The sequence below is a fragment of the Ranitomeya variabilis genome, chromosome 4 (genome assembly GCF_051348905.1).
Source record: "Ranitomeya variabilis isolate aRanVar5 chromosome 4, aRanVar5.hap1, whole genome shotgun sequence".
NCBI lineage: Eukaryota > Metazoa > Chordata > Amphibia > Anura > Dendrobatidae > Ranitomeya > Ranitomeya variabilis.
Window position 1 is genome coordinate 128516540 of NC_135235.1, and position 22056 is coordinate 128538595.

Below are 22056 nucleotides of genomic sequence, written 5' to 3' on the forward strand. Positions count from 1 at the left end.
ATTACTAGAATTTCCTATATTGGCAATTCTGGCTTTGCCTGTAGGTCTCCTCAGTTGTATCATGACTTGCCACACTCTCCTGGACTCTGTACACTGGTGTCCTTATTCTACTTATCTTTTTTTTTTTTTTCCAGTTTATTTTTTCAGTGCAGGATTTTGTTCTTTCACTGTACATTACACTGCAGCCCCGTATCCTCGATTTAGCAGAGTTGGTGCCTATCTCCTGCTGCTGACATCTTCCCCGAGCAGTGTGGGAAATCCATTCCAACAATTCTGCTGAGCACACATTTCCCAATGCTGCTAAGTCAGAACATATTGGCTGGAAAATAGAAATTTGTTTTTACGTTCTGTACTTTTCATCGTGTCCAGAGCTAGTGCAGCTTTCCGCCAGATGTTGACTATCCTCTGTCAGGATTTAGCTGCCACATGTGGCCTTATCGTCTGTTTCAGGAAATATTTTTTGTTTTTGTCCATGATGAAGAGTAGACATCCAGATTCAGGGGTTGTAAGGAAAGTGTAGGGCACCTCTATGACAGTCAGGATGTTTTTGGTTTGTTTGTTTTTGTGTTTTATTTCAATGTATAAAAAATTTATATTTTTAATTGTCAGCTATTGTTTTCATAGAAAACTCTTGAGGGTGAGCATTATAAGGAGTAACTACTGCCTTTTAGGGCCGGTATTCACAGGCTATGTCCTATATATATTTTAATAATTTCTTGCCTTTCCCCTTGTTATAAATTTATGTAATAGTCAGGTACCAAGTTAGTATTTTCTAGACCGTCAGGCAGGAGAAGGCCTTAGACTACATATAAGTGATAGGTGCCTGTTGATCAGGTCCACTGACATTTCCTGATGCAAGTTCAACTCTGAAATAAAAAAGAGCACAGGTTATAGATCTGCGTTCTCTCAAAAATTGGGGATCTCTTACATGGGAGCCCCCACATTTTGGACACTTATTCATGTTGCATGATCTATTAAAGGAAACCGGTCATGTAAAAAAAAACTATATTAAACTGCAGTTATGGGGTTAATTTACAGATTAATAGCACTCTAAAGCCTGACAGCCACCCCTTTAGAACTTTATTAACCTGCAGATTGGCATCATATCTGCAGGTCAATAGTATTTTTTGATATGACAGATTCCCTTTAAAGCACATATGTCAAACTCTGGCCCATGGGCTCCATCTGGCCCGCAGGCTGAGTATATTTGGCCCACGACACCAGGCAGGTCCCCTGCCCTGCATCACACTTTCCATTATACTGTATGGAGCACTACACTATGTTCCAAATTATTATGCCAATGACATTTTTCTCGGATTTTCCTAAATGGTCGGTGCAAATGACAGTCAGTCTAATAAAAGTCATCACCCGTTAGTGTATACATCAAATTTTATTGAAGAAACCTCCCAATGATAACAGTATAGTCTCCAAAATGAATAAAACCCAAAATGCACTGTTCCAAATTATTAGGCACAGTAGAATTTCTAAACATTTGATATGTTTTAAAGAACTGAAAATGCTCATTTGTGGAATGTGCAGCATTAGGAGGTCACATTAACTGAACAAAAAAGCTATTTAACTCCAAAACATCCTAACAGGCCAAGTTCCATGTTAACATAGGACCCTTCTTTGATGTCACCTTCACAATTCTTGCATCCATTGAACTTGTGAGTTTTTGGAGAGTTTCTGCTTGTATTTCTTTGCATGAAGTCAGAATAGCCTCCCAGAGCTGCTGTTTTGATGTGAACTGCCTCCCACCCTCATAGATCTTTTGCTTGATGATACTCCAAAGGTTCTCTATGGGGTTGAGGTCAGGGGAAGATGGTGGCCACACCATGAGTTTATCTCCTTTTAGGCCCATAGCAGCCAATTACTCAGAGGTATTCATTGTCATGCATGAAGATGATTTGGTTCCTGAAGGCACGTTTCTGCTTTTTAGACCATGGAAGAAAGTTGTCAGTCAGAAACTCTATTTACTTTGCTGAGGTCATTTTCACACCTTCAGGAACTTTAAAGGGCCCTACCAGCTGGTTCCCCATGATTCCAGCCCAAAACATGACTCCTCCACCTCCTTGCTGACGTCGCAGCCTTGTTGGGACATGGTGGCCATCCACCAACCATCCACTACTCCATCCATCTGGACCGTCCAGAGTTGCTCGACACTCATCAGTAAACAAGACTGTTTGAAAATTAGTCTTCATGTATGTCTGGACCACTGCAACCGTTTCTGCTTGTGAACACTGTTTAGGAGTGGCCGAATAGTAGGTTTATGCACCACAGCAAGCCTTTGAAGGATCCTACACCTTGAGCTTCGAGGGACTCCAGACGCACCAGCAACTTCAAATAACTGTTTGCTGCTTTGTAATGGTATTTTGGCAGCTGCTCTCTTAATCCAATTAATTTGTCTGCCAGAAAACTTCCTCATTATGCCTTTATTTGCATGAACTCTGTCTGTGCTCTGTTTCAGTCACAAATCTCATCATGAGTATGATGATCACTCTTAGGTTTTTGTGAAATATCTAATTTTTTCATACCTTGTTCAAGGCATTGCAGTATTTAACGCTTTTCAGCAGCAGAGAGATCCTTTTTATTTCCCATATTGCTTGAAACCTGTGACCTGCATAATAATGTGGAACATCATTTTTGAGTAGTTTTCCTTTAATTCGAGTCACCTGGAAAACTAATTATCACATGTGTTTAAGATTGATTTCAGTGATTCATTGAGCCCTGAGACACACCATCCAGGAGTTTATTTGAAAAACAAAACAATTAAATCTTTAAGACACTTAAATCCAATTTGCATAATAATTTGGAACACCGTGTATATGGGGCCATTATACTATATGGAGCATTTTATGAGGCCATTATACTGTATGGAGCATTATATGGGGCCATTATACTGTATGGAGCATTATATGGGGCCATTATACTGTATGGAGGGTTGTGTGCAAATTGCAGTTGGACATTGGACAATCCTACTGTGATGGGGTCACCATTTGTTGGGAGGATTGAGGGTACAGTTGGGTCATAATACCATGCATGTGGAGGGTACTATGGAGGTATCATCATATGGTGTTTAGGGCCACTTTTGTTGGCATTGTACTTTATTATTTTTATTATTCAAGTTTTTTTTATTCTTTGTTACATATTTAAATTAGGCCATTGGACCATATGCCCTTATGACACATTATATTATTCCCTTAGACCCCAGTCCAGAGCCTCTCACCTAGCCAAATCAGTTATCATGCTTCGCACTGACGAGGGCCAACAGCCCGAAACACCGTGTCTGCGAATTGAGATACTGATTTGGCTTTTATCCTAAGTCATATTGCACGACTCGTTAGAGGGTTGATTGTGACTTGTAGGATCGCTACTTCCAACAGGTGGCGCTATAGAGTTAAGTCCTCGTTCTCTCAGAAGAGGCAATTTGCATATTATATTATTCCAATATTTTATTCTAAGATCTATGAATTAAAATGCACTTTTTTCGTGGGACAACCCCTTGTAAGATTTTCCATATGAAAAAGTTCATCGTTATATTTGATAAGGAAGAACTCCCTCAATTGTAGACTTTTTTTTTTAAAATAAATATCAAGGTTGGCCCATGACTTTGTCCAAGCTTTTAATTTTGGCCCTCTGTGAATTTGAGTTTGATATCCTTGTTTAAAAGGGAGTCTGTCAGCACAGAATGACTGTTCAAGCTAAGTCCAGGGCGCTCCATGCTTCACAGTGGCCTATCAAACCTTCCCTGCGAACTCCGTGTCTGCAAGAAGTCTGTCTGGCAGTTCACTTGTATGGGGCTATGTGACTGGGTCTGCTGAAAGGGGCTTTGACGCTTTGTTTCTAAGGTTTGGCAAGGTTTTCAGCAATTGGACCCTAAGTAATGGCATAAATGAGAAAGGTCAAAGGCCTTACTGTGCCATACATCAAATGTATCAAGTAAATCATAAAACTGTCATTTTGTTTTCCAAAAGTAACAAGCCTGCACTATGATGGGATGAGGGTTACACAATTGAGCCTTGCGTGTGATATTGCTACTTTTTGAGTTATAGTAAGGCCGGCGTCACACTTGGCGTAAGACAATACGCCACATATTATACGTCCGTACTACGGCCGTAATACGGAGAAATGTTCCCAAAATAGTGATCCGTAGTCAGGGTGTGTCAGCGTATTTTGCGCATGGCATCCTCCGTATGTAATCCGTATGGCATCCGTACTGCGAGATTTTCGCGCAGGCTTGCAAAACCGACATCTAATGGATTTATGTGCTCAAATGTTCTGGAAAACATATATACAGTGTGTATATGTATATATATATATATATATATATATATATATATATATATATATATATATATATATATATATATATATATATATACACTCACCGGCCACTTTATTAGGTACACCATGCTAGTAACGGGTTGGGCCCCTTTTGCCTTCAGAACTGCCTCAATTCTTCGTGGCATAGATTCAACAAGGTGCTGGAAGCATTCCTCAGAGATTTTGGTCCATATTGACATGATGGCATCACACAGTTGCCGCAGATTTGTCGGCTGCACATCCCAAAGATGCTCCATACAAGGCAGGATGGATCCATGCTTTCATGTTGTTTACGCCAAATTCTGACCCTACCATCCGAATGTCGCAGCAGAAATCGAGACTCATCAGACCAAGCAACGTTTTTCCAATCTTCTACTGTCCAATTTCGATGAGCTTGTACAAATTGTAGCCTCAGTTTCCTGTTCTTAGCTGAAAGGAGTGGTACCCGGTGTGGTCTTCTGCTGCTGTAGCCCATCTGCCTCAAAGTTCGACGCACTGTGCATTCAGAGATGCTCTTAGGCCTACCTTGGTTGTAACGGGTGGCGATTTGAGTCACTGTTGCCTTTCTATCAGCTCAAACCAGTCTGCCCATTCTCCTCTGACCTCTGGCATCAACAAGGCATTTCCGCCCACAGAACTGCCGCTCACTGGATTTTTTTTCTTTTTCGGACCATTCTCTGTAAACCCTAGAGATGGTTGTGCGTGAAAATCCCAGTAGATCAGCAGTTTCTGAAATACTCAGACCAGCCCTTCTGGCACCAACAACCATGCCACGTTCAAAGGCACTCAAATCACCTTTCTTCCCCATACTGATGCTCGGTTTGAACTGCAGGAGATTGTCTTGACCATGTCTACATGCCTAAATGCACTGAGTTGCCGCCATGTGATTGGCTGATTAGAAATTAAGTGTTAACAAGAAGTTGGACAGGTGTACCTAATAAAGTGGCCAGTGAGTGTGTGTGTATATATATATGTATGTATGTATGTATGTATGTATGTATGTATGTATGTATGTATGTATGTATGTATGTATGTATGTATATACATACATACATACATACATACATACATACATACATACATACATACATACATACATACATACATACATACATACATACATACATACATACAGTCATGGCCAAAAGTATTGACACCCCTGCAATTCTGTCAGATAATACTCAGTTTCTTCCTGAAAATGATTGCAAACACAAATTCTTCGGTATTATTATCTTCATTTAATTTGTCTTAAATGAAAAAACACAAAAGAGAATGAAGCAAAACATTGATCATTTCACACAAAACTCCAAAAATGGGCCAGACAAAAGTATTGGCACCCTCAGCCTAATACTTGGTTGCACAACCTTTAGCCAAAATAACTGCGACCAACCGCTTCCGGTAACCATCAATGAGATTCTTACAATGCTCTGCTGGAATTTTAGACCATACTTCTTTGGCAAACTGCTCCAGGTCCCTGATAATTGAAGGGTGTTTTCTCTAAACTGCCATTTTTAGATCTCTCCACAGGTGTTCTATGGGATTCAGGTCTGGACTCATTGCTGGCCACCTTAGAAGTCTCCAGTGCTTTCTCTCAAACCATTTTCTAGTGTTTTTTGAAGTGTGTTTTGGGTCATTGTCCTGCTGGAAGACCCATGACCTCTGAGGGAGACCCAGCTTTCTCACACTGGGCCCTACATTATGCTGCAAAATTTGTTGGTAGTCTTCAGACTTCTTAATGCCATGCACACGGTCAAGCAGTCCAGTGCCAGAGGCAGCAAAGCAACCCCAAAACATTAGGGAACCTCCGCCATGTTTGACTGTAGGGACCGTGTTCTTTTCTTTGAATGCCTCTTTTTTTCTCCTGTAAACTCTATGTTGATGCCTTTGCCCAAAAAGCTCTACTTTTGTCTCATCTGACCAGAGAACATTCTTCCAAAACGTTTTAGGCTTTTTCAGGTAAGTTTTGGCAAACTCCAGCCTGGCTTTTTTATGTCTCGGGGTAAGAAGTGGGGTCTTCCTGGGTCTCCTACCATACAATCCCTTTTCATTCAGATGCCGACGGATAGTATGGGTTGACACTGTTATACCCTCAGACTGCAGGGCAGCTTGAACTTGTTTGGATGTTAGTCGAGGTTCTTTATCCAACATCTGCACAATCTTGCGTTGAAATCTCTTATCAATTTTTCTTTTCCGTCCACATCTAGGGAGGTTAGCCACAGTGCCATGGGATTTAAACTTCTTGATGACACTGCACACAGTAGACACAGGAACATTCAGGTCTTTGGAGATGGACTTGTAGCCTTGAGATTGCTCATGCTTCCTCACAATTTGGTTTCTCAAGTCCTCAGACAGTTCTTTGGTCTTCTTTCTTTTCTCCATGCTCAATGTGGTACACACAAGGACACAGGACAGAGGTTGAGTCAACTTTAATCCATGTCAACTGGCTGCAAGTGTGATTTAGTTATTGCCAACACCTGTTAGGTGCCACAGGTAAATTACAGGTGCTGTTAATTACGCAAATTAGAGAAGCATCACATGATTTTTCAAACGGTGCCAATACTTTTGTCCACCCCCTTTTTTATGTTTGGTGTGGAATTATCTCCAATTTGCCTTTAGGGCAATTCTTTTTGTGTTTTTTCATTTAAGACAAATAAAATGAAGATAATAATACCGACGAATTTGTGTTTGCAATCATTTTCAGGAAGAAACTGAGTATTATCTGACAGAATTGCAGGGGTGTCAATACTTTTGGCCATGACTGTGTGTATGTATATATATATATATATATATATATATATATATATATATATATATATATATATATATATATATATATATATATATATGTCATTGAGACACATATATATATATTCTGTATTTAGATTTCATTCAGCGCGATATCTGCGAACAGCCGGTAATTCAATTGCCGACTTTTCATTTCTCCTGCACAAACCCGACAGGATATGAGACATGGTTTACATATAGTAAACCATCCAATATCCCCATTTTTTTTTTGCATATTCCACACTACTAATGTTAGTAGTGTGTATGTGCAAAATTTCAGCGCTGTAGCTGCTAAAATAAAGGGTTAAATGGCGGAAAAAATTGGCGTGGGCTCCCGCGCAATTTTCTCCGCCAGAATGGTAAAGCCAGTGACTGAGGGCAGATATTAATAGCCAGGAGAGGGTCCATGGTTATTGGCCCCCCCTGGCTACAAACATCTGCCCCCAGCCACCCCAGAAAAGGCACATCTAGAAGATGCGCCTATTCTGGCACTTGGCCACTCTCTTCCCACTCCCTGTAGCGGTGGGATATGGGGTAATGAAGGGTTAATGCCACCTTGCTATTGTAAGGTGACATTAAGCCAGATTAATAATGGAGAGGCGTCAATTATGACACCTATCCATTATTAATCCAATTGTTTGAAAGGGTAAAAAAACACACACACATATGATTTAAAAGTATTTTAATGAAATAAACACAGCGGTTGTTGTAATAATTTATTGCTCTCTCAATCCATTTGCAGGCCCTCGCTTGGCAAAATAATAAACGCACAAGATACATACCTTCAGATGACCTATCACGTCCAACGAGGTAATCCATCTGAAGGGGTTAACTAATATTACAGGCACGAGCTGCGATAAACCACTCGCTCGTGCCTGTAATCCCCCGGGTGCTGAAAGGAAAGCTGGATCTGTACTTACATTGAGTCGCGGTGATGCGCCCCTGCTGGATGTTCTCATGAACTGCAGCCTGGGAACTTTTTCCCACGCTCCAGGTCATATGAGGACATCCACCAGAGGGCGCATCACCGCGACTGAAGGAAATGTAGGTCAATGACCTACATTTCCTTCATTCGCCGGGGAATTACAAGCACGAGCACACAGCTGCATTAGCAGGGCTCCTGCCTGTAAAATAATTAACCCCTTCAGATGGATTACCTCGTGGGACGTGACGGTTCAGCTGAGGGTATGTATCTTGTGCGTTTATTATTTTGCCAAGCGAGGGCCTGCAAATGGATTGAGAGAGCAATAAATTATTAAAACAACCGCTGTGTTTATTTCATTAAAATACTTTTAAATCATGTGTGTGTGTTTTTTAACCCTTTCAAACAATTGGATTAATAATGGATAGGTGTCATAATTGACGCCTCTCCATTATTAATCTGGCTTAATGTCACCTTACAATAGCAAGGTGGCATTAACCCTTCATTACCCCATATCCCACCGCTACAGGGAGTGGGAAGAGAGTGGCCAAGTGCCAGAATAGGCGCATCTTCCAGATGTGCCTTTTCTGGGGTGGCTGGGGGCAGATGTTTTTAGCCACGGGGGGGGGGGGGGGGGGGGGGCCAATAACCATGGACCCTCTCCTGGCTATTAATATCTGCCCTCAGTCACTGGCTTTACCATTCTGGCGGAGAAAATTGCGCGGGAGCCCACGCCAATTTTTTCCGCCATTTAACCCTTTTTTTTAGCAGCTACAGCGCTGAAATTTTGCACATACACACTACTAACATTAGTAGTGTGGAATATGCAAAAAAAATGGGGATATGAGATGGTTTACTATATGTAAACCATGTCTCATATCCTGTCGGGTTTGTGCAGGAGAAATGAAAAGCCGGCAATTGAATTACCGACTTTTCACTAACACCGCTGCGTATTTCTCACAAGTCACACTGCTGGTCCGTGTGGAATCCGTATTTTTCTCGCCCCCATAGACTTTCATTGGCGATTTTTTTGTGCAATACGCTGACAAACTCAGCATGCTGCGATTTTGTACGGCCGTAGAAAGCCGTATATTACGGATCCGTAATATACGGCTGATAGGATCAGCCCCATTGAGAATAATTGTGCCGTATGTTATGCGAGTTTTACGGACGTAGTTTCTGCGCTCTTACGTCCGTAAAACTCGCATGTGTGACGCCGGCCTAATAGTTCATGATATGCAGGTAGGTGAGTCTTCGAGTTAGTCACTAGACAGATCTCACAGCTCTGCCAGGACAATGCCGACGACAAGTAAAGTCTTGTTTTTCAGTAAAACAGCATTTTTGACCATGTCTTGTTTTGCCTATTTCTAGGACACAGCCTGACGGTGAAGATTAAACGTCTGGATTAGACCCTGGGACCAAGAGGAAGGAGAGATGTGAGAGGCGATTGGGATGTAATCTTGTGGCGGCAATCTGTTAAGTGGTCCGGATCGGAGTGCAGAGAAGCAATGGGAATTGGAGGCCATGGTAACCTGACATAAATGGCAGGCTGGAGGCGATCTCACCTCTTTGCGTCCTACTTTTACTGCCTTCTACTGTGCTGTTACTGCTGCTCCCCTGAGGGACATCACATCTTGTCATTGTGTAGTCACAGACCAGTCATCAAGCGGTTTAGGTGAATGCGGTGGGCAGGTGGGGTTTTAGGCCTCACCATGATTCATCTATGGAAACTGGTTCGGCACATGCGACAGCTGGAACTTCATCGATTGATCCTACTGTTGATTGCTTTCAGCCTGGCTTCCATGTGTTTCTTGGCTTACTATGTGACCAATAGCCCTAAGATCAAAGAGCCTCCCCCTTTACCTTTTAGTGACTGCAGCAGTCAGCAGAGGATTGTGGTTCAACCCCAAGCAAGCTGGCGGATAGGCAAATTTGTGGATATTTCCCGGACTGAACCAGTGGTGCTTGTGTTTGTAGAGAGCATATACTCTCAGCTCGGACAGGAGATTGTGGCTATATTAGAATCTGGCAGGTTTAGGTACCGGACAGAAATCGCTCCCGGGAAGGGGGACATGCCAACTCTGACAGACAAAGACCGCGGTCGTTATGCTCTGATCATTTATGAGAACATCTTGAAATATGTTAATCTAGATGCCTGGAACAGGGAACTGCTGGACAAGTACTGTGTGGAGTATGGGGTAGGAATCATTGGTTTCTTTAAGGCCAATGAAAACAGCTTACTAAGCGCACAACTCAAAGGCTTCCCGCTCTTCCTACATTCCAATCTGGGATTGCGAGACTACCATATTAATCCTAATGCTCCACTTCTCTATGTGACCCGAGCTAATGTAGTAGAGCAGGGTCCTCTTCCTGGAGATGACTGGACCGTTTTTCAGTCCAACCACAGCACCTATGAACCTGTACTGTTGGCAAGCACCAAATCTGCCGAATCTATTCCCCACCTTGCTACGCACAAAGCACTTCATGCCACTGTGGTGCAGGACTTGGGCCTTCACGATGGTATCCAGAGGGTACTGTTTGGAAATAATCTGAACTTTTGGCTACACAAACTTATTTTTGTCGATGCTATTGCATACTTAACTGCCAAGCGGCTCTGCTTAACACTCGACCGATACATTTTGGTTGATATTGATGACATATTTGTTGGCAAAGAAGGAACACGAATGAAAGTATCAGATGTTGAGGTAAGTCAATTGGTAATTTTAGCTATTTATTCCACATCTCAATTAATAAAAGATAAGATTATTTTATTCATTAATGGTACAAGATTACTACTTCTGGTGTCTCTCACCAAACCAGTGATCTTGAGAGGGTTTTCCCATCTCCACGAACCTATCATAATAATAATGGCAAATACCTCCAATTAGAAATGTAGTATAGTTTCTCTGATTCGCTTTGTCTCTCTTCTCATGTGCAGGCATTGCAGGACCTTGCGTATCCATGCTTGTCAACTAACTGTAACTATATCAGTGGTCGTAACCATGGATACCTAAGGTCCTGCAATGCCTGCACATGAGGAAAGAGACATAGCGAATCAGAAAAACTATACATTTCTAGTTGGAGGAATTTCCTAATATTATTATTATTATGCGTACTACATATTGGGATAGGATCTTGGTGATGGCAATTCCCCTCTAACCTTTATTTTAAAAAGAACCTGTCGGGAAAAAAACCTCTTATTACCTGCAGATATGGCGTTAATCTGCAGGTTAAGGGCTTTTCTGACCAGCTCTAGAGAAAATTAACTTTATTCTCCCCGGCAGCGTTCCGTTTGAAGTCATGGGGCGGTGGCTGTAACCTCATTCCGGCCCTGACTGACAGCCTGCCGCAATGCAGAGCTAGCTTTCAGTCAAGGTCGAGGGGTCAGTTACAGCCGCTGCTCTGTATACTCAGAGCGGTGACTACACAAACTCCCCTTCCGTGACTGGAACGCTGCCGGGGAGAATAAAGTTAATTTTCTAACCGCAGCAATCTGCTGCATGCAGGCGCCTGCAGCATAATAACTCAACCTGCAGATTAACCCCATATCTGTAGGTCAATAGCGTTTTTTTCTGGTGACAGGTTCCCATTTGCAAAGTGTGTGTGTATGTATATTACGGATTATTTTGTGAATCTTTGCTTTAATATACCTGTAATATCTGAACATCTTGCAAATTTAAGGTTTACAAAAAAAAAAAAAATGGAGCTCACCATGTTGATGAATGGGAATTCCGCTGATATTAGATGTACATATCCTGGCATTAAACTTCTTGCAAAAACCGAAAAATTTAAGGTTCTCTGAACCATCTGTTTTTTTTGTTTTTTTTTAAATTTCTTTATTGTGGTTAAATTTTAAAAGTTCTACATGAATTTGGTCAATGAGACCTCTGGTCAAGTTAGCACTTGTTCATTTAAGTAGTATTAAATTGATTTGTGGACTATAACTACAACATGACAGCTACAATGACATCTGTTATTGAAAATAATTGTATTCTCAGTGTAAATTGTCATCCAAATAGAAGAACTGTCTCCTTAGTTTCACCTGTTGGATGTAGATTCCTTGTAAGTCAATGACCAAGCCCGTTATAAGGCTTGCAGCGTGACTCGGTATAGTAACCAGCCAGAAACCCATCTGTAGACAGCTGTTACGAGCTGCTTGCTATCAAGTAATCTTGAGCACAGTACTGGTTGGCTGAATGAGATGCTTTGGGTTCTTTGCAAGGCTGTGTAAGTGCTGACATTGACTTTCCAATCTCCAGTAGGTAGATTTTTTTTCTTTTCTTACGTGTTTTTTTTGCATCATAGAGCTGAAGTGCATAACCTTTTTTTCAATCCAAGACCCACGGTGTTTTAGATTGTCCCTTTACCACGTGTTGAGATAAAACTTAAATATATTTTCTCATTTTCCACATGTTGACTGTGTATGTGATAGAAGCAGCGGGTTCATTTATGGAACTTTTAGAAAGTATCTGGTTTCCTTGTTTCCTGCCGTGGATGAGAAGTCCAGATAATGAGCACAAATTACAAACAAGCACTGGTATTTCCTTTTGAAGTGTGTGAAAGTTATAGAAATAGTCATAGACTTTTTGACAGTGAAGGGTGATCAATGAGTGGAGTAGGCTGCCAAGACAGGTGGTGAGTTCTCCTTCAATGGATGTCTTCAAACAGGCTGGACAGACATCTGTCTGAGATGGTTTAGTGACTACTGCATTGAGCAGGGGGTTGGACACGATGACCCTCAAGGTCCCTTCCAACTCTAACATTCTATGATCCTTCATAAACTGATTTTAAAAACCTACAGCCTAGGGGTCTCTCAGAATGACATTGCAGGAAGCATGTGGTCCTCGGGCCACATGTTTGGCACATCGGTCATAGAATATTGCCTTTAATACTAATGGACCTGCTGCCTTTGAGGAATATGTGGCTGTTGACTTTGAATCTGGAGACCCTTTGTCCGTATAGGCAGTGTAAACTCCGATGCTTGAAGCTACCATTTATTTATACAGTCTGTGGAGAAATAATGGATACTCTAAAGGAGTCATAAAGAAGGCTGTTTCAGAAATGTCTAATTTTGTAACTAATTACTGTATTTTTCGGACCATAAGACACACCCCAAATTTAGAGGAGAAAAATGTGTGAAATAATTTTTAACGTGATAATGGGGGTCCAGTTTATAGTCTGAATTTAGGTTACATGAGGGGGGGCATTGGAGTCACAGAAGGCGGAAGCAGGGTTGCCGCATATGGAGTGGGGCGATGCTGCAGGTCCTGGATTGGGACGAGGCATTGTCCTGGAGGTTCAAGTCAAAAGCCATTGTTTTCCCGGTGGTGGACCTCAGGAAAATGTTGGCGGTGTGAGGCAGGAGCGGAGTCCCTGCTGCGCACATTGATCTCCCAGCGGTGGGCTACAGAAAATTGGTGCCGGAGGAGGCACAATCGATGATTGAGATCTCGTCTTGTCATTGAGCCAAGATCTAAATCTGCACATTCGGCCCACCGCAGGGAGATCAATGTGCACTGCGGGAGTCCACTCCTACCTTGCACCACCGGGACACCCCTTTCTCCCAGCCCAGAATCTCCAGCATCTCCCAACTCCTGCCACGGCGACCCTTCCTCCTGTGACACCGCTAACCCCTCCCCCCACCTTCGCTGGTGAACTACAATTTGGACTGTAAGATGCACCCAATTTTCCTCCCAAATTTGAGGGGGAAAAAGACTGAAAAATACAATAAATTCTGTATTGCTACGCTTCTATATCGCTCATGCTCTAGTGTGCACATGCTGAATATGTTCATGTTGTATATTAGCATTTTTATTTGCCATTTTATTTAATCGTTTTTATTAAATTTTCTCACATAACAAACAGACATTTTGCAATAAAAATAAGAATCCTGGCCACGCAGGGCCCTAACCAAGGCAATTAGGCCAAGATATTACCGAGATTATTTCAAAACAATATGCATAAAAGATGACGTATGCGAATAGCTGTCTTTTTACTTCCTTTTTTTTTCTTTTCTCCTCTTTCCCTCTCTTTAAGGCTGCCGTCACACAATCTCAGTATTTGGTCAGTATTTTACATCAGTATTTGTAAGCCAAAACCAGGAGTGGGTGATAAATGCAGAAGTGGTGCATATGTTTCTATTATACTTTTCCTCTAAGGCTGTGTGCACATGTTGAGATTTTTTGCGTTTTTTTGCTATAAAAATGCTATAAAAACGCGAAAAAGCTCATACATTATGCATCCCATCATTTAGAATTCATTCTGCAATTTTGGTGCACATGATGTGTTTTTTTTCCACGAAAAAAACGCATTGCGGTAAAAAACGCAGCATGTCCATTAATTTTGCAGATTTCTCACTATATTATTGCATTGGGAACCTCCGGAAAAATCCGCAAGAAAAACGCATGCGGATTTCTTGCAGAAAATGTCCTGTTTTGCTCAGAAAATTTCTGCAAGAAATCCTGAACATGTGCACATGACCTAATTGTTCCACTCCTGGTTTTGGCTTACAAATACTGATGTAAAATACTGACCAAATACTGCTAGTGTGAGGGCAGCCTAAAGGTACCGTCACACTCAGCGACGCTGCAGCGATATAGACAACGAGCCGATCGCTGGAGCTTCGCTGTTTAGGTCGCTGTAGAGACGTCAAACACAGCAGCTCCAGAACGATGCAGGAGCGATCCTGTGACATAGCGGTGACTCACTTATCGTTCTCACAGGTCGTTAGCTCCATGTAAAACATTGCTGGCATCGTTGCTTTTGCTGTCAAACACGACGATACACGCCGACCTGGCGACCAAATAAAGTTCTGGACTTCTAGCTCCGACCAGCGATATCACAGCGGGATCCAGATCGCTGCTGCATGTCAAACACAACGAGATCGCTATCCAGGACGCTGCAACGTCACGGATTGTTGTCGTTCTCGTTGCAAAGTTGCTGAGTGTGACGGTACCTTAAGGCCATGTGCACACGTTCAGTATTTTTCGCGTTTTTTTCGCGTTTTTTTCGCGTTTTTTCGCTATAAAAACGTGATAAAAACGCGAAAAAAACGCTTACATATGCCTCCCATTATTTTCAGTGTATTCCGCATTTTTTGTGCAAATGTAGCCTTTTTTTCCGCGAAAAAATCGCATCGCGGAAAAAAAAGCAACATGTTCATTAAAATGCGGAATTGCAGGGGATTCCGCACACCTAGGGGTCCATTGATCTGCTTACTTCCCGCACGGGGCTGTGCCCACGATGCGGGAAGTAAGCAGATTATGTGCGGTTGGTACCCAGGGTGGAGGAGAGGAGACTCTCCTCCACGCACTGGGCACCATATAAGTGGTCAAAAAATAAGAATTAAAATAAAAAATAGTCCTATACTCACCCTCTGATGGCCCCCGAAGTGTTCCCGCCTCTGTGCTGCACGCTGGCTTCGGTTCCTGTAGCAGCAGCTGGTGTGCGGTGAAGGACCTTGCCGAATGACGTCACTGTCCTGTGATTGGTCGAGACCGCTCACGTGACCGTGACGTCATGGAAGGCCCTGCGCGCACACATCAGCTATAGGAACGGACGCCGGTGAGGAGATCTGCTGTCTGCGGGTGAGTATAACCATTTTTTTATTTTTTTTATTATTTTTAGACGTTCTATCTTTTACTATAGATGCTGCAAAAGCAGCATCTATAGTAACAAGTTGGTCACACTTGTCAAACGCTATGTTTGACAAGTGTGACCAACTTGTCAGTCAGTTTTCCAAGCGATGCTACAGATCGCTTGGAAAACTTTAGCATTCTGCAAGCTAATTACGCTTGCAGAATGCTAAAAAAAACGCAAAAAAAAGGGAAAAAAACGCAAAAAAAAAAATGCGGATTTCTTGCAGAAAATTTCCGGTTTTCTTCAGGAAATTTCTGCAAGAAATCCGCAACGTGTGCACATACCCTTAGGCTGTTCCTTATCTAAATTTTGGTTGTTTGTTCCAAGGAGGTATGTGACTGATCTGTCTTAGAACTAAAACACTACATCCTATGTTAATTGTGCTTAGAAATACCTTGCATAACAATAACAAGAGCCAGGTGTTAACATAACAATTTCAGTTAGGGTCACTGGGCCAGAACGCAAGATTGACCCAATAACTGTATATTCTGAATGATTTTACTAAGGGATAAATGAATGATACAAGTGAAAGGGAAGAGGGGGAAAAAAGAGAGAGCGAGGGGAAAAAAAGGGGGGAGGAGAGCTTGTGCAGCTGATGCCACCTACTAATAGTCTTGATCAGGTAAATAATGATTGGAAGTTTGGTGAATCCCTGCAGTTAGGCAAAACGTGTAGGAGACTCCATTTCTGTGATCTAGTGGATCCTGGTAGTACTCAAAGGGCTATCTGGGGTACGGGGGAATCTTCTCTCCTGTGATCTTAATTTGTGTGATTTTGTAAGCACTGTGCACATGACATGTAGGGTTTGTTCACACTACATATTTTTTTTTTTTTTCCTTTTCCACAGAGAATTGCAGCATTTTACAGTACTAGTAAAGTGGATGAGTTTTGTCAAATCTAATGAATACGCTGCTTTATTTTTTCCTTGCGAATTTGAACCATCAGTTTTTTTTTTTGTTTTTTTTAAATCTGCAGCATATTAAGGGTAAGTTTTTGCTGCGTTTTTTTTTTATGCTAATTTTCAGCTGCTTTTTACAATACCAGCAAAGCCTATGAGTAGTGATGAGTGAGTGTACTCGTTGCTCGGGTGGTCTCCAAGTATTTATGACTGCTCGGAGATTTAGTCTTCATCCCAGCAGCTGAATGATTTACGGCTAGTGTTGAGCATTCCGATACCGCAAGTATCGGGTATCGGCCGATACTTGCGGTATCGGAATTCCGATACCGGGATTCCGATACTTGGCGCGTATCGGATACCGGAATCGGAAGTTCCATGATTCAAAATTCAGAAATTCAGCCAATGAGAAAGATTCCAAGTGTGGGCACATCCTGTTTAGCATGGAGGGCATGAAACTACTGGCAAGGCTGTGATTGGCTGCTTAAATGATGTCATGATGCAGTTTAAAAGTCGCTGGCGCCATTTTGCGATCACTCTGCTGTGAATTCAGTTAGTGACAGGACGCTGTTTGCTGACTGAGGGACAGTTTAGAGATAGCGATTTGCTTCTTTGTGCTTTCCAAAGGCTAATTTAGCAACCGCTGTGTTCACCTACTAATCACCTTCCTTTTGCCTTGTAGCGCTGTTTTCACAGCGATCTGCAAGGTCTCTCTGTGTGTGTGTGTGAGTGCAGCCCACTCTCTAGTCTGAGTGCAGCCACATAGGCCATCCATAGCTGGTTGTATTCAGTTCAGGGAGGGTGGTTCATTGCCTCATACTGTCCTTTTTTTTTTTTTTTTTGAAGTAGTGCAGGCTGCTGCACATTTTTTCCAAAAATTCCTATTAGTGTCTTTCCACCCGTCTCCAGCTAATTTGTGGAAAAACACTACATAGGATAAAGTAGAGGAGGGTTTTTGGGCCTTGCAGCGCCGTTTACGGCTGTCTGCACGGTCTCCGTGTGACTGCAGCTCGCCCTGTAGTCTGTGAGCAGCCGTAGCCTGGTTGTCTCCAGCTCAGGGTTGTTCACTGCGTCATACCGCCAAATCAATTTTCATTTTGTTTTCAAGTAGTGTAGTCTGCTGCTAATTAATTTAAAAAAATCCTATTAGTGTCTTTCCACCCGTCTCCAGCTAATTTGTGGAAAAACACTACATAGGATAAAGTAGAGGAGGGTTTTTGGGCCTTGCAGCGCCGTTTACGGCTGTCTGCACGGTCTCCGTGTGACTGCAGCTCGCCCTGTAGTCTGTGAGCAGCCGTAGCTTGGTTGTCTCCAGCTCAGGGTTGTTCACTGCGTCATACCGCCAAATCAATTTTCATTTTGTTTTCAAGTAGTGTAGTCTGCTGCTAATTAATTTAAAAAAATCCTATTAGTGTCTTTCCACCTGTCTCCAGCTAATTTGTGGAAAAACACTACATAGGATAAAGTAGAGGAGGGTTTTTGGGCCTTGCAGCGCCGTTTACGTCTGTCTGCACGGTCTCCGTGTGACTGCAGCTCTATCCGTTGTCAGTTCAGCCCCAAAAAAATAAATAAATAATAAAGTTCACCAAACACACCAGTTACACCACTTTACATTTGTGTAGGCCACATTAGCTCATATTCAAGTCTAGTCCACACTTTAGAAAATTAGTGTGTCTTATACCTGTTAGGAGGAGTTGCTCAGGAATAAGCACACAAAGCCGTTAGTACTTTTCTGCTTATCTTTATCAGTCAACCAAGATGAAGAAGGCAGTGAGTAAGGCACGTGGGCGTGGGCGTGGGCGCGGAGCAGGGAGGGGACGTGGGGATTCTGTGCCTGCTGCGGGCACCGGTGAGTCATCAGCACCCACTTTCACAAGGGAACAGTCGTTCATGCGCAGCTTTGTCGCCGAGCGCCGTACACCGCTGCTGCGTCAAGACCAAATTGAAGCCGTTGTGGGATGGATGGCAGCTAATGCATCAACTTCCATTAGTGCCACATCCTCTCAGACACAGAGCACTGGAGAGCAGCCATCTGTCTCTTCACCACCTGCAAAATTGCCCAGGCAGACAGAGATCCCAGGACAGGAGCAGTCTCTACTTCTGTTCTCTGAATCATCTCTTGGCTTGGAAACAGGGGGCCAGCCAAGCAGCATTGGAGAAATGGAAGAAGAGGCAGGGTGCAGTGATGCCCAACCGCTTTTTCTGTCTTCCTCTGAAGAGGCGGGTGGGCCAGTGGCTCCGGTCACCACCTCGCAGGCCGCATCAGCTGATGATGACACTCAGGTGCCACTTACTGGTGCGTGCTCTGCTGCTGAGACTACCCAGGAGGAGCAGTTGGGGGCAGAGGGTAGTGTAGATGATGAGGTCCTTGACCCATCTTGGCGTCAGGGACAGGAAGGTGGTGGGAGCAGCTCTGAGGAAGAGATTCCCCGTACGGCCCAAAGAGGGAGAGGGAGGGGGAAGACTGCGGATCCTGCAGCCTCCGCTTTGGCACCCGTAAGGAGCATGTCTCTTCCAAAAGTCAAAAGGGGGGCTCCCAAGACTTGCAGTGCCTGGTCCTTTTTTGACACAGTTGCAGATGACATTTGCTATGTCAGATGCAAGGTGTGTCATCAAAAAATCAAAAGAGGTCAAAAAGTCGCCAACCTCAATACCTCCAACATGTGGAAACATGTGCGCAACAGGCACCCGGCGGAGTTAGACAAACACACTGAAGAGCTAGGCCAACCAACAGCGGCAGCTACCACCTCTTCAGCTCGTGTTGCCTCTTCCTCTAGCTCACACGCAGCTGGTTCGGCTTCCTCCCAGGATCGCCGTGGAAGAACCTCTGGCCCTGTTGTCCAGAGACCCGCTGTCATTCCACCCGCAGCACCACTTTCCCAGTCAACCACACACTCCCAGCCCAGTCTACAGCCATCGGTAGTACAGGCATGGGAGAAAAGGCGGCCTTTCTCGTCAAACCACCCACGAGCACAGGCTCTGACTGCAGGCATTGCCAAACTTCTGTCACTGGAAATGCTGTCATTCAGGCTGGTGGAGACTGACAGCTTCCGTGACTTGATGTCATTGGCAGTCCCACAGTACAGTGTGCCCAGCCGCTTTTACTTCAGCAGGCAAGCCATCCCTGCCCTGCACAAGCATGTTGAGGGACACATAAAACACGCGCTACTGAACGCCGTCAGTAGCAAGGTCCACCTCACCACCGATGCGTGGACCAGTCAACATGGACAGGGGCGATACCTTTCCCTCACTGCCCATTGGGTTAATGTAGTTGAGCCGGGTACAGACCGTGCGAGTGGCGCAGGACGTGTCCTGCCCACTCCAAGGATTGCAGGAATCCATTCTGTACGCATTGACTCCTCCTCTTACACCAGTTCCTCAGAATCATCGCTGCAGGAGCCGTCACAGTCCACCTCCACATGGACCCGTGATGAACGTGTACCTGTTACGACCGACATGAGCACAGCCGTGGCCAAACGTCAACAGGCCGTCTTGAAATTAATTTTTTTGGGGAATCGTAGCCACACAGCGCAGGAGCTCTGGAATGCCATCAAGCAGGAGAGCGATGTGTGGTTTGAGCCAGCGAATCTCCAGCCAGGCATGGTAGTGTGTGATAATGGCCGAAATCTGGTGGCAGCCCTGGGCCTCGGCAACCTCACTCACATCCCATGTCTGGCACATGTGCTCAATTTGGTCGTGCAGAGTTTTTTGAGGGACTATCCGGATCTTGATGCACTGCTGCACAAGGTCCGCCTAGAGTGTGCTCACTTGCGGCGTTCCAGCACGGCAAAAGCGCGCATTGCGGCTCTGCAGCGCCGACACCGCCTGCCGGAACATCGCATCATATGTGACCTACCTACCAGGTGGAATTCCACGTTACATATGTTGGAGCGGTTGTGTGAGCAGCAGCAAGCTGTAATGGAGTACCAGCTGTATCAGGCGCAAAAAAGTCGCAGTCAGCGCCGTACAGACTTCACAACCACAGAGTGGGCCACTATGAAGGATGTCTGCCAGGTTTTGCGTCCCTTTGATTATTCCACGCGGATGGCGAGTGCAGATGATGCACTAGTCAGCATGACTGTCCCCCTTATCTGCCTGCTTGAAAAATCACTGCAAGCGCTAAGGGATGATGTTGTGGAAGAGGTGGAGGATGAGGATTCACCACTTCCATCATCTTCTGGACAGTCAGCGCCACGTGGTTCCTCACAAACGCGTAGGCAGGGGACAGTTTGTGAGGAGGATGAGGAGGAGTCAATGGAGGAGGAAGACATCCGTCCAGAGGAGGGAGTTCCCGAATTGTCCAGTACTCAGTGTGTACAGCGAGGGTGGGGTGATGACGAGCGGGCAGAGATCACGCCTCCAGCTGGGGACAGCGTTTCTTGGGCAGTTGGCAGTCTGCAGCACATGGTGGATTACATGCTGCAGTGCCTGAGAAACGACCGCCGCATCGACCACATTCTCAACATGTCTGATTATTGGGTGTTCACCCTCCTCGATCCTCGCTACCGGGACAACGTAGAAAGCCTCATCACACCGTTGAACCGGGAGCGAAAAATGCGGGAGTACCAAGACACACTGGTCAGTTCCATCATCTTCTCCATTCCAACTGAGAGAAGTGCTGCTACTGCATTCCAAAGCAGCTCAGTGCGTCCAGGCAGTGGTGGAGGCTCTGCACAAAGAGGGAGCAGAAGCAGTGCCTCTGCCCAAGGCAAGACCAGTATGGCCCAACTGTGGCACAGTTTTGTGTGCCCCCCACAAAAGTCTACACCATCACAGACGGCTCCAGTCAGCAGGAGGCAACGGTTCCGTCAGATGGTGACAGACTACATGTCTTGCCCTCTTGCTGTACTCCCAGACGGCTCTTCCCCTTTCAAGTTTTGGGTCTCAAAGCTGGATACATGGCCAGAGCTAAGCCAGTATGCATTGGAGGTGCTGTCTTGCCCTGCGGCCAGTGTATTATCGGAACGTGTCTTTAGTGCTGCAGGTGGTGTACTAACTGACCGTCGCATGCGACTATCCTCCGATAACGTTGACCGGCTTACTTTCCTGAAAATGAACAAGGCCTGGATCTCTCAGGAATTTGCCACTCCTCCTCCTGATTAAATAATTAGGTCACTGTATACGTTATCCAGGTCTCCTGTTGTGTTCATCTTTCTACCACCTGAACTTAAATTCCTGGGCTCCAACACCGCCAGTTGAGGCTCAGAAGTGCCGTCTGCACAGTCAAAACATACGACCCAGTGTTATTGGGTTTCAGTAACGTCAGCTGATCCCCAGCTGTGTAGCCGGCAATGTGTCATGCGACCGCCACGCTGACACAACAACTGAAATGTAAGGGAATCTGTCCCCCCCCCCCCCCAAGGCGTTTGTTACTGAAAGAGCCACCTTGTGCAGCAGTAATGCTGCACAAGGAAAAAGGTAGCTATTTTGGTTTTGCTCCTTGCACACGCAAAACTTAACACTTATAAAATGTGTCCACTGATACCGTAAAACC

At 44.3% G+C, this 22056-nt stretch overlaps 1 protein-coding gene across 1 annotated transcript in view; it reads left to right on the plus strand.

Moving 5' to 3' along the window:
* NDST2 (N-deacetylase and N-sulfotransferase 2) overlaps positions 1-22056 on the plus strand; it is a 215884-nt gene that overhangs the window by 88909 nt on the left and 104919 nt on the right. The window contains exon 2 of the mRNA XM_077259240.1: positions 9401-10734. Coding sequence (XP_077115355.1) covers positions 9709-10734 — 1026 coding nt within the window. The 5' untranslated portion in view covers positions 9401-9708. The remainder of the gene's footprint in view (positions 1-9400; positions 10735-22056) is intronic.